The sequence below is a fragment of the Physella acuta genome, unplaced genomic scaffold (genome assembly GCF_028476545.2).
Source record: "Physella acuta isolate Inbredline_101_S28 unplaced genomic scaffold, ASM2847654v3 ptg000007l, whole genome shotgun sequence".
Classification (NCBI taxonomy): domain Eukaryota; kingdom Metazoa; phylum Mollusca; class Gastropoda; family Physidae; genus Physella; species Physella acuta.
The window spans coordinates 1,292,108-1,305,061 of record NW_026731527.1 but is presented as its reverse complement, the minus strand read 5'-3'; the positions used below and the strand labels follow the sequence as shown (position 1 = coordinate 1,305,061).

At 32.1% G+C, this 12,954-nt stretch overlaps 1 protein-coding gene across 4 annotated transcripts in view; it reads left to right on the top strand.

The window, feature by feature from the left end:
- LOC131948335 (fibulin-1-like) overlaps positions 1 to 12,954 on the top strand; it is a 47,031-nt gene that overhangs the window by 32,854 nt on the left and 1,223 nt on the right. For 3 of the 4 annotated variants that reach the window (XM_059310146.1, XM_059310081.1, XM_059309954.1), the window contains exons 3-8: positions 6,928 to 7,032; positions 7,442 to 7,567; positions 7,696 to 7,821; positions 9,120 to 9,178; positions 11,154 to 11,301; positions 12,744 to 12,802. In XM_059310146.1, coding sequence (XP_059166129.1) covers positions 6,928 to 7,032; positions 7,442 to 7,567; positions 7,696 to 7,821; positions 9,120 to 9,178; positions 11,154 to 11,301; positions 12,744 to 12,802 — 623 coding nt within the window. Of the gene's footprint in view, positions 1 to 2,797; positions 2,875 to 4,566; positions 4,663 to 6,927; positions 7,033 to 7,441; positions 7,568 to 7,695; positions 7,822 to 9,119; positions 9,179 to 11,153; positions 11,302 to 12,743; positions 12,803 to 12,954 lie in introns of those variants that run through there. The other variant, XM_059310025.1, reaches the window with a different exon arrangement.

Sequence of the window (12,954 nt, the reverse complement as noted above, 5' to 3'; positions counted from 1 at the left end):
GATAACTGTTTAAATGCGATTGGTGAAATTACATGCTATTCACTTGCCTCAACATTCACATTCACTCATGTCATTCTTAACATTTAATTTATATCTTTGTTTTGTTTTTAATTGGTGAAGTGTTTAAAATCTATTCTCGCAAAAATATGAACACACAAAAAGAAATAAAACTCAAAAGGCAATCGATTACACGTTTTGGTATGAACTTTGCATACTACACCAAAATAGTTTGTGCAGTTTTTCATTTAACACGATACGTGACACGGAATTTGATGATTCTTCTTGTAGTTTATCAGGAATGATGGCAACATCAAGGGAAGCAAAGAATGGGTAACGTGACAAAGCAGATTCTTCTTCTTTCTGCTCGGAGAAAATAACGCCGAAGTTCGTTTTCAAGAGATTCAAGATGCACAGAATTCTCTTTCAAATTTTTATTTCTCTCACAATCAGATTCATCTACCACACTGCAGAGTTTCTAAAACATGGAAGTATTTCCAATATGTATTTTTCTTTGCCAAATTTGCAGTTTTGATAAAAATTGACAAGGGATTATCATGAAAAGAGATAATATTTGTTCATTTTCAGGTTAAGCTTATGTTAATGTTTGAATATGTCTGTTAGAAATGATACTCTCTCCAACCACGCTTTGTCGTTAAAGTATATCAAAATGTCTAGTTTCCCTTGCACTTCCAAAAAACAACTTGATTTCATCTTTCAATTCAAACATATTATTCACAATATTTCCTTTTGACAGCCAGCGTACTTTATTGTAGAACCTCGTGATCTGTATTAAGGTCTTTGCACAGTTCTTGAAACAGACGGGTGTTTTAGGGCTAAAGATTTAAAATAATTTACGACTTATTAGCAGTGGAGTCGGAACTGTCTTGCTGACGAGGACATACCAGTGAATCATGCAGTGGATTCGCTTCATTAGGTAGCTAACTATTTTACTTTTTTCTGAAAGCCTGATTTTAACCCAAACACGACGCACCATCCGTACAAACCCCACAGCCGTTTTCTCGTTTTAATCATCCAGTTAAACAAGTATTTATTTTCTTAATTATATCTTCACAACGTAGCAACTCTTCTTTCCTTTCATCTGAATGAATATATTTCACAAAGACAAGTAACTGCGAACACAAAAACTCTAGTCTGTTGATTCATCAACTTGAAAATCAAACAATGGTGAAAATTTGATTTATTTCAAAATTGGCTTTTTAACAACTACGGTCATGTCTACTATATTCGGCTGCATAGCATTATTAAATATATATATATATATATATATATATATATATATATATATATACATATATAAATAATATATATATATATATATATATATATATATATATATATATATATATATATATATATATATATATGTGTGTGTGTGTGTTGCATCTTTACTGCACTGGAATCCCCAAGTATTAATTTTACCATCGTCAACATACAAGTTTTGATGAGATTTCCTCCTATTGTGTGAGGTTTATTTTTTCTTGGCAATTTCTAATGCGAATTCATATGTTGCCTTCACTAATGCTTTGTTTTCTTGGTGAAAACTTCCTGTTCTATCAAGTATATATATATATATATATGTATATAATATAATATATATATATATATATATATATATATATATATACATATATACTTATATACTTGTGCGCCCCATCAAAAAAATTAGTACGACCACCAACCTCCGAAAATTTTAAGTAATGTCCCCACTCCCTCCAACACAAAGGAAAAAATGTATGAAAAAAACCCCGCTGTCTGCATGATTAGATTAGAGATGTAGGGTCTCAAAAAGATCTGCGACCAGTGTTTCTTTCAGGCATTTTACTCCATGTAGGTGAAAATAAGGGGGACGACTAAATTTTATCCAGGGGAAGGGAAAGTAGACACTGGTAAAATACAATATAATTTCTATTTTGTTTGGGGGGGGGGGGGTCGGCGGTAGACGTTCTGAAATAAACTGTAAATGTGATCTTTCTCAAAGGTGAGCTTAGACGTAAGATTTAGGGGTATGATCTGCGATTATATTTACTATGAATGTGCGGCAAAAGTGTAGATCAAGTTTATTAGATTAAGTATTAAGAATGAATTATTAATTAATACAAGCTTTACAAAATCAGTAATCCTCAATTGACTTCGCGTTAAATCAGCTATCGATAACAAGTTGATAGGAATCGGTTCATATAATTACATTTTCCCCACAAAATTAACCATTAGCTTTAAAAGTTTAACAAAAGTCTAACATTAATGACTTAGAGGACTAGAATTTTCTCCGACCCAAGAGTTGCGCCCCTCTGCGTTTCAGAAACGAGTGAAGTCCCCTGGGCGGCATTGCGACATTTCACTATCAAACCGTTATCGCGTTGATGATTACGATTCTATGAGTTTGGCGGGACTGTCGTCTGCTGAGTCCGTGCATATAACACTAGACGTGTCGTTTTCTCAAAGTGACGAATCGACATGATGTTCGACATCTGTTCCTATCTGCACCATCATTGAATAAAGTCAAGTTGAATTGTACAACAGAGAGACTGAATTGTTTCGATATCACACATAAATTGCTTTTGTTATGAATTGTACTCAAAATATTGCATAATAAGTGCTCTGTTTTTTTTTTATAACGATTTTATATCATGGCGGTTTCAAAGCTGCAAAGTTTGGAATGTATATGGTGAGTACTGTGTTTCTATTGGTTGAGTGCCATTATGAAATTTCCATCTCAAGCAAAATAAAATAATATTCAAGGTATAAAGTCTGTATTCTGACAGCGTGGTCTGTAGCTAGAGCCAGTGACTGTTAAGACAGATGCTCGGATCCCTTGTTCTGGTACATCAAACTCGAATCAAGGCTCAACATAAGGTAGGACAAATAAAGATTTTTGTGCATAAAACTGATCACATGATCACCTCTTGAGCCAAACTTCAAAGAAACTCTATATCACCTGCGTTATCAATCGTCGAGGCACCGAAAAACTGTCTTATTTACTTAGGTCTACTTGTATATCAATATTGACATAGAGTTTTATTTTAATGCGTTATTACGGTTTATTCCATATTTAATTAATATTTAAAAGAAAAATAACAATTTAATGTATGCAAGCGGTTTTTAGTCCTGGGCCAGCCACTTCAGTTCGTGCCAGGTCTTGCCAGTAGCCTACACTCCATGTTCTGAGTGGTCTTCTTCTCTTTCATTTTCCACGTGCAGTCAATTTTAGCGCTATGTTTGGGAGTCTTCTTCTGGTCATGCGAAGGACATGACTCAGCCATCTCCATCTCCTCATTTGTATCTCTGAAACAATGTTGTTGAGCGTGTTCAGCAAGGAAGCCTCTACTCCGACACAGTCTTTAGTGAATCCCAAAAATCTTAAGTGACAGTATGTGTAAATTACTTGTCTACAGTAAATTGAATAACAATTTTAATAACGTCTTAAATTGCAATGTGAATTTACGCCAAATTCATTTAGGTAACATCAGTTGTGTAACCAATCTAGTTGTCATACTTCGAATCATAAAAATATAAATCCTAAACAAAAAGCTTTCCTAATTAGATACACACCAGTACACACGTACGGACTCGAAAAATAAAATTAACCCAAGGCTAAATAACATGTATTCATTTTTACTAAAAGTAAGGCGCTGGGCTATACATCTTTCTTTATGTAAAATAGGACTGAAAATGTAACTGGGCACGAAAGGTTTGTGAAATTCAAGACGTTAGCGGGCACGGTGATCGGAAAAATGCACAACGGAAAAATGCACAACGGAAAGCTGCAAACAAAATAATGCGCAACGGAAAAATTTGACCACACGTGGATTGCACGACTACGCTTACACCCACACCATCACCAACCGTTGACCTACTGACTTTGTCCATGCATCCGTCAATCTAATTATCAGCTATGAAAATAAGGGGCACAAAGATAGAGATTATGCCTAAATCCGGAAACTTGCTACATAAAGTTTTTGCAAAATAAACAATGTTTGATAAAATTATTTGATTTCCTCATTTTTTCCTCTATTTTCTGAAAAAAGCTTTCACAAAATTAATTTTTTCAATGAAGAATTTCACACATTTTGTTACAATTTTTTACAAGATTTTGTCTGTTTAAGTAGTGTATATAATAATCAGTTAAGAATTATTTAAGCAATGTGGATGAAAATCACTTTAACAAATTAGTTTAACTAACTAAATTTAAACAAAAACCTGATGACATTAGAATTTTTTTTTTAATATGTGTATGTCTCTTTGGGATGTTGGAAACATAATTTTGAATAATATTAATCAAAAGCGATGTCCTATAATTATGGTTAATATAAGTAGGCTAATTATTCATACTTTTCGATCAAGCTCTTTTAATTCAAAATTGTATTAGTTTTATTTGGTCTGCGATATGTTTATTTTAAAATGAATATATATATATATATATATATATATATATATATATATATATATATATATATATATATATATATACATATGTGTGTGTGTTTGTGTATGTGTGTGTGTGTTAATCGTGTTTCATTGTTATTAATATTTTTGTTTCAATTACAGGTATATATCTATATCACCTTACAAGTTGTATCAAGATGAAGTTTTCAAAAGTTAACATTGCAGCCATACTGTTTATGTGCATATCATACGCACATGGTGAGTCTATTACTATCACACACGGTTAGAAATATAGTTAAAATAGTAAATAAAACTGAAATCAACATAACCAATTCAACGTTGTAGTCTCGCGGTATTAAAATTCTCTCTGTATAATTTGAAGTGTTGTAATGGTGCAAAAAAGTCCAAATCATGATTTTCACAAATCTCGAATAATTTTAGTGCATTTTTGCTTTCTCGTATATACAGAGTAGGCTTCAAGAGAAAGTATTGTAATCGTGCAAAAAATCGAGTTTTTCCCACGTTTTCTTTAACTTGCTTTCGCCTCTGTTTGTTTGTTTGTTTTTCCAATCAAATCTTGCGATCGAAATTTCGTGCACTTCCCAGTTAGCTAGCGCGCTGAACTTTTCAGGGAAGCTTTGTTTCGGATGGCAATAGAATATTCAACTGTTATTATTACTAAATTGATCCATGCAAACATTTTATTGATCATTTTATTCCCCTATATAATTGTACAAAAACGTGGGGAAAAAGGGACATAACCCAGTAACTGTAATTTGATGAAAAGAAGGTTCGGTACTCCCCCTCTTTTTGCTTACTGAGTAGTTGTCTTTCGGTGTTTGTCTACAAACAACCAGAACGTAGCAACTGGTGGCCAGTATGGGGGAGACGACATGGTCGAGTGGTTGGGCACACGATTGCTAACCCATTCGACACGGGTTCAAATCTATGTGTTCTAGTCAGTAACGTATTCACACAACGTGTTTTTACGAGTTGTCTTTTTACGAGTTGTCTTCGTTTACCCAAAAAAAAAGTGAAAAGATAAAATCGATAGCAAGATTTCAATGCAAACAAACAGACAAAGACTAAAAAGTAGAAAATAATAATCATTAAAAAAGTTTTAAAAACCCACGTTTTCTGATTGAACTAAAAAGTAGAAAATAAATGCTATACATCACAATAATGCAAGCGATCACTCTACTATAAGCGATGAAAAACGTGGGGCACCGTGATTTTCTTACAGTTTCTAATACTGTTGACTCTCTACAATCTCCCTAATAAAAGTCAATATTATTATTTAATCAATAGTAATATAACTTTTACTTCGGCGCCCCACGTTTTTCATCGCTTATAGTAGAGTGATCGCTTGCATTATTGTGATGTATAGCATTTATTTTCTACTTTTTAGTTCAATCAGAAAACGTGGGTTTTTAAAACTTTTTTAATGATTATTATTTGCAAATCTCGACGTTTTACATCTCCTTGAGTCGGAAAAGCATAATTTTGCGATCTTGTCCGTATGTCTCTGTGTGTGTATGTGTGTGTATGTGTGTGTATGTATTTGTGTCTGTAAACACGATAACCTGAGTACCGTTATAGCTAGATTTATGAAACTTCAGATATAAGTATTAAATCAAAATCGTAGATCCGTTTCAATTTTTGAGCGATTTCTTATAACCGGAAGTGGAACTTTTTCTACTTTAAATTCTTCAAAAGCCTTTAACTTGAGTACTATTTCAGATAGATAAATGAAATTTCACATATAAGTAAACGATATATCAAAAAACACATGTGAATTTATAAAGTACTAATAATATCCCGCACTGTTATGCACATTTTGTTTGGCGTTCACATGGTGTGTAATTTTTTTTTCTACAATGTTCTATTCTTTTATAAAAAGTGTAAGTAATTAAAAATGGATTTAAAATATTGTCTATAATCGTAGTTGCCATCCCCCGTAGTGTTGTATAAGAATATTCGAGAAAGTTTAAGGGATATCACTCCCGGTTTATTTCATTTGTATTTTTTTGTTTGTTTGTTGTGATTTCTGAATGTAAAAAATGCTTATTTTTTTTTTTTGGTGAGAATATTTTTTCTTAAAGGCTTGCATTTGCAAAAGGAGTCCGGTTTATGAATATTTTAATCATATTTTTTTCAGAAGCAGCCACTTTAAAAAATATTAAAACTAGTTTTTTTGTGTTTTTTTTAAACAAAATATTACATATTTAAATTTTAGAAATGATATTGATACAATGTTCCTAAAACTCTATTTTCTGAAGAAACATGTAGCATGATTTGCCTATAACGAAATGATTTATTGTTTTGGAAAGATGGTGCTGTGTGTCATATACGGTTCTTTCGGGCTATACAACGTTTAGATAGTTGGTACTTCCGAAAAGCTAAAATAAAATTAATAGTTAAGTGATCAAACTATCGTCAGAGAAGTCGCTTTTATGAAGTAGAATGCACCATATATATCCAGACATTACAAAGACATTAACAACGAACGCTACTTTGTTTTAGCCAAGTGTCGCTGCCAGCAAATTACCACGGTGGTCAACGGACAAAATGTGTGTTCCTGCAACCCAGGCTATATCGTCAACCCAGCTAATCCTGCTAAATGTCTAGGTAAGAATATCGATATTGTAAAATCGATACCTTAATCAAAATGGTTTTCCCAGGTAAAGAGCAGCGATAAATTTTACGGTACGACCGAGGATAAACGCTTTAGGGATCAAATATATTTTAAGTAGATCCTTTAAGCAGATCTGGATTATTGTGAAAATGAGCTTATGTTATAAGCAGATATATTTTACAGGTATTTATCTATCGTGTGTTACTCTATCATTGCAATAGTTCTTTTTGCAGCCTTACTAAAATACACGTTTTTAGATTTTTAAAAGATTGTTCATGTTCTGCGTATTCTACTAGTCGATAATTGTGATTGACCAGCTGGACATCAGGTACTACGTAAACAAGTGTAGAGTACACATTATTTGATTCACATACCTGCTTTCTATTGATCAAACCATTTCAGACATCGATGAATGCAAAGCTCAGTCGAGTCCATGTGAACAGGTTTGTACCAACACACCTGGAAGCTACACCTGTTCATGTAATGATGGATACGTTATAAGTAGCACAGACCCTACACAGTGTGACGGTAAGTTTCAGAATTTAACACTTTTATATTTCCTTATAAACGTTGTTAAAATTAGAAATATTATACTATTTGAAATGCATAATTAACTCAGCTGAATAATACATTTTGCTTGCAAACAAAACTTCTAGACATCGATGAATGCAGCGCTCAGCCAAGCCCATGTCAACAGAATTGCACCAACAGAGACGGAAGCTTCACTTGTTCGTGTAGACCGGGATTTGCCGTAAATACCACGGACCCAACTAGGTGTTATGGTAGGTCATTGATAGAATGCTACACAACATTGCTTGATTTTAAATTCGGAAAAAATGACAATAAGTATCGATCATGGGTAAAAAGAAAAACATTACAAAGTAAACAAATAGTTTACTGCCTTTTACGTAAGATTAGTATTTATTGGAGTTTTGTATTTCCTGAAATCGTATAAATCGTTTCTAACAGCATAATTATATTTTTATAGCAAATTGTACCGGCACCAAAATAAGGAATGCGGAATAAAAATTACTTTTTAAAATAAGCTCGAATTTCAAAACACACACACGTACACACACACACACACAAATATATAAATATATATATATATATATATATATATATATATATATATATATATATATATATATATATATATATATATATATATATATATATATATATATATATATATATATATATATATATATATATTTATATATTTATATATGTATATATATATATATATATATATATATATATATATATATATATATATACGTATATATTTTACTTTGTTTAATTATCTCAGAATAAAATATATCATAGACATATACCGTCAAAATATCTCAGTCAAAATATCTCTCGGCAACCTATTTAAAATATTTAGACTGATTTTAAAAACAAGAGATACTTTGTTATATAAAATTATATATTAATGAAATTTGCAAAATAAAACACGAATATTTATACACATGTGTGATGCTTGCCAAACATGTGATAATCCTTAGGTGGACAAAACTAGATTAAAGTAAAAGTTTTTTTTTTTTTTTTTTTTTTTTTTTTTTTGTAATGGAAGGTCAATAAAAATCTACATTAGCAACACGGTAGCAGCCCAATTTGATGGTAAAGATTGGCCAGTACGGAAAACTAATTCTATCTTTGTGAGCTATACAGACGTTATTTAAAGTGTATGTTGTATTATGTTTGTGGTGATAATGCAATAAAACTTAATTTTACTTTACTAAACTGATGAGCAGCTAAATGATATAAAAGTACATTTCACGTACTTTGAACAATAATGCTTTATCGTTAAATACGATACTTATATTAAATTTATAAATAATTTTCTTTGTAAAATGTTTTATTTATGATTTAGGTTGTATATTTAAATGCTTTTAAAATAGATTTTTAATTTAATTCGTCGTTGGAAGTGCAAATGGGCATACGCTGTTCCAGAGTCATACGTATTTATAGTTACATTTTATAAAACTAATTTTTTTATAAAAAATAATATTTCCTAATAATACACTTTTTAAAAATATTTTTATTTCAAATTATCTTGTTATATCTTTTAAAGCACTCTGTGTTCCGTTACCAACTCCAATAAAAGAAACCCGAAACGCTTCATCACCCTTGGTAAATATATTTAGACTTCATAAATATATTCATACTACCGTACTTAATAACATCAATATTTTCTTCATGCAACATATCCACAGGTATCTGAATGCATTTATATATATTATTCTAGACGACGTAGTTTTCCATTCGGTAATGGTCTGTCAACAGCAGTGCACAACACAAACCAATATCCCATATGCCCGCCCCAGAACTTATAAATTTTTAACCCAAATTACATCTGAATCTGAATCTGAATCTGAATCTGAATCTGCATCTGCATCTGCATCTGCATCTACATCTACATCTACATCTACATCCATATCTACATCTACATCTACATCTACATCTACATCTACATCTACATCTACATCTACATCTACATCTACATCTACATCTACATCTACATCTACATCTACATCTACATCTACATCTACATCTACATCTACATCTACATCTACATCTGCATCTGCATCTACATCTACATCTACATCTACATCCATATCTACATCTACATCTACATCTACATCTACATCTACATCTACATCTACATCTACATCTACATCTACATCTACATCTACATCTACATCTACATCTACATCTACATCTACATCTACATCTACATCTACATCTACATCTACATCTACATCTACATCTACATCTACATCTACATCTACATCTACATCTACATCTACATCTACATCTACATCTACATCTACATCTACATCTACATCTACATCTACATCTACATCTACATCTACATCTACATCTACATCTACATCTACATCTACATCTACATCTACATCTACATCTACATCTACATCTACATCTACATCTACATCTACATCTACATCTACATCTACATCTACATCTACATCTACATCTACATCTACATCTACATCTACATCTACATCTACATCTACATCTACATCTACATCTACATCTACATCTACATCTACATCTACATCTACATCTACATCTACATCTACATCTACATCTACATCTACATCTACATCTACATCTACATCTACATCTACATCTACATCTACATCTACATCTACATCTACATCTACATCTACATCTACATCTACATCTACATCTACATCTACATCTACATCTACATCTACATCTACATCTACATCTACATCTACATCTACATCTACATCTACATCTACATCTACATCTACATCTACATCTACATCTACATCTACATCTACATCTACATCTACATCTACATCTACATCTACATCTACATCTGCATCTGCATCTACATCTGCATCTGCATCTGCATCTGCATCTGCATCTGCATCTACATCTACATCTACATCTACATCTACATCTACATCTACATCTACATCTACATCTACATCTACATATACATATACATATACATCCACATATACATCCACATCTACATCTGCATCTACATCTACATCTACATCTACATCTACATCTACATCTACATCTACATCTACATCTACATCTACATCTACATCTACATCTACATCTACATCTACATCTACATCTACATCTACATCTACATCTACATCTACATCTACATCTACATCTACATCTACATCTACATCTACATCTACATCTACATCTACATCTACATCTACATCTACATCTACATCTACATCTACATCTACATCTACATCTACATCTACATCTACATCTACGCCTGCACCTGCGCCTGAGCCTTTGTCTTTGTCTTTGTCTGTTTCTGTTTCTGTGTCTGTGTCTGTGTCTGTGTCTCTGTCTCTGTCTCTGTCTCTGTCTGTATCTGTAGCTGTATCTGTAGCTGTAGCTGTAGCTGTAGCTGTAGCTGTAGCTGTAGCTGTAGCCTTTAGCTGTAGCTGTAGCTGTAGCTGTAGCTGTAGCTGTAGCTGTAGCTGTAGCTGTAGCTGCGTCTTTGTCTGCGTCTTTGTATGATTGTATCTATGTCTTTGTCCAAATACAACATTTAATTAGAGTAAAACGTTTTTTGCCACAGGAATGCTACTCAGCTTGTAGGGCAGAAAATTGCTTCGCTTTCAAGTTTGCCGATGGTGTGTGTACAACCGAGCGCTATGTTGGAGATGTTAGAAATGTTACTCAAAACGTAGTTGCAGGATCAGGCATTGTATGCTACAATGACAGCAGTAAGTTTTTTCCTTGTGTAAATTGGTTTCATTAAGCGTAATGTGAAAACTTAAACTGGCTTGACCTGATCATACCCGACATGACACGATCTAACCTGATACAGCCTGACCTTTCCTGCCTGACCTAAGCGAACCTAGCCTTGCATAATCTTACCTGTATTCATATCCGTAACCACAACCTCTAATACCTCAAGGTACCTGATGCAGTCTAAGACTACACGAGCGAGATCATTCCACCTACTAAACATCTTATTATCAATGGGATTTTTTACTTTCTCATATACGAAGTATATAGGAAGTATTGTAATCGTGCAAAAATTGAAATCGAGATATCTAAAAATCTCGACGTTTTACACCTCCCTGAGTCGGAAAAAAATAGTTTTGCAATTTTGTCTTTATGCCTGTATATATATATATATATATATATATATATATATATATATATATATATATATATATATATATATATATATATATATATATGTATATATGTGTGTGTGTGTTTGTGTGTGTGTCTGTGAACACGATAATGTGAATACAGTAACAGCTAGGTTGAAGAAATTTAATACACAAGCATTATATCAAATGTGTTGTTCTGTTTTAACTTTTCAACCTTTTCCAGTAAACGAAAGTGGAACTTATTTTAGTTTTTCAAAAGCATATAACCTAAGTACTGTTTCAGATAGATAAATGAAATTTCCCATGTATGTAAGAGTACTAATTATCCGCCTTCTGTCAAATATTGAGTAATTTCCATTGGACGGAAGTAGCAATTTACGCTATATTCGGTTTCTTAAAAAAACGCTTCTAAATTTATTAAGTACTAAAATATTCCCCACCATTATACACATCTTTTTTGCCATTAACTTGGTGCGCAATTCTTTTTTTTTCTACAAGATTTTATTCTATTTCAAAAAGTTAAAGTAATTAAAAATGGATTTAAAATCATGTCAATATTGCAAGTTGCTATCCCCCGTAGTGTTATGTAAGAATATTACATAAAGTCTAGGGGAGATCACTCCCGGTTTATTTTATAAAGATTACACACTTGTTGAATAGAAAAAAAAACATCTTTTTTACTATACAATATTTGTCTTTTAATGCGATTGGTATAATAATTTCCTCCAAGATGATTTGATCAAATTTATAATCAAGCATAATTTTAATAGTTCGGTATGTTCTTATTTTACTATACTTTCTCATATGCGTTAGAGTATGATCAAAAGTGGATAAAAACAAAGTGCAAATAAGAGTACTCTGGCTGAATCGATTTTTTTTAAAAACAATCTGAGATTTTGTTCTATGCATAGTAAATATTTAAAGAGATTATTACATAAACTGCTATTTCATGTATCTGCTCTTTATCTTTTTGGTAATGTATCAAACAAAATTATTATTGTTAATGTATGCATTTACAATAGTATTTTTTTTCTTCTATGTAGCACAGTGCACTTTAAAAAGCGGTGCAACACCCGTAAAAGTTACTCCAACAAATCACGAGGTAAACGTCATGTCTTTAGGACAGAAAGTCATTTAATTAAACGATTTAGAACAGAACACTGCACATTTGCATTAGATAACATAATATCTGATCATTCAAAGTCAATTCTGTATTTCAAGTTTTAAAATAATTGGTACATGTGGTGTATATAG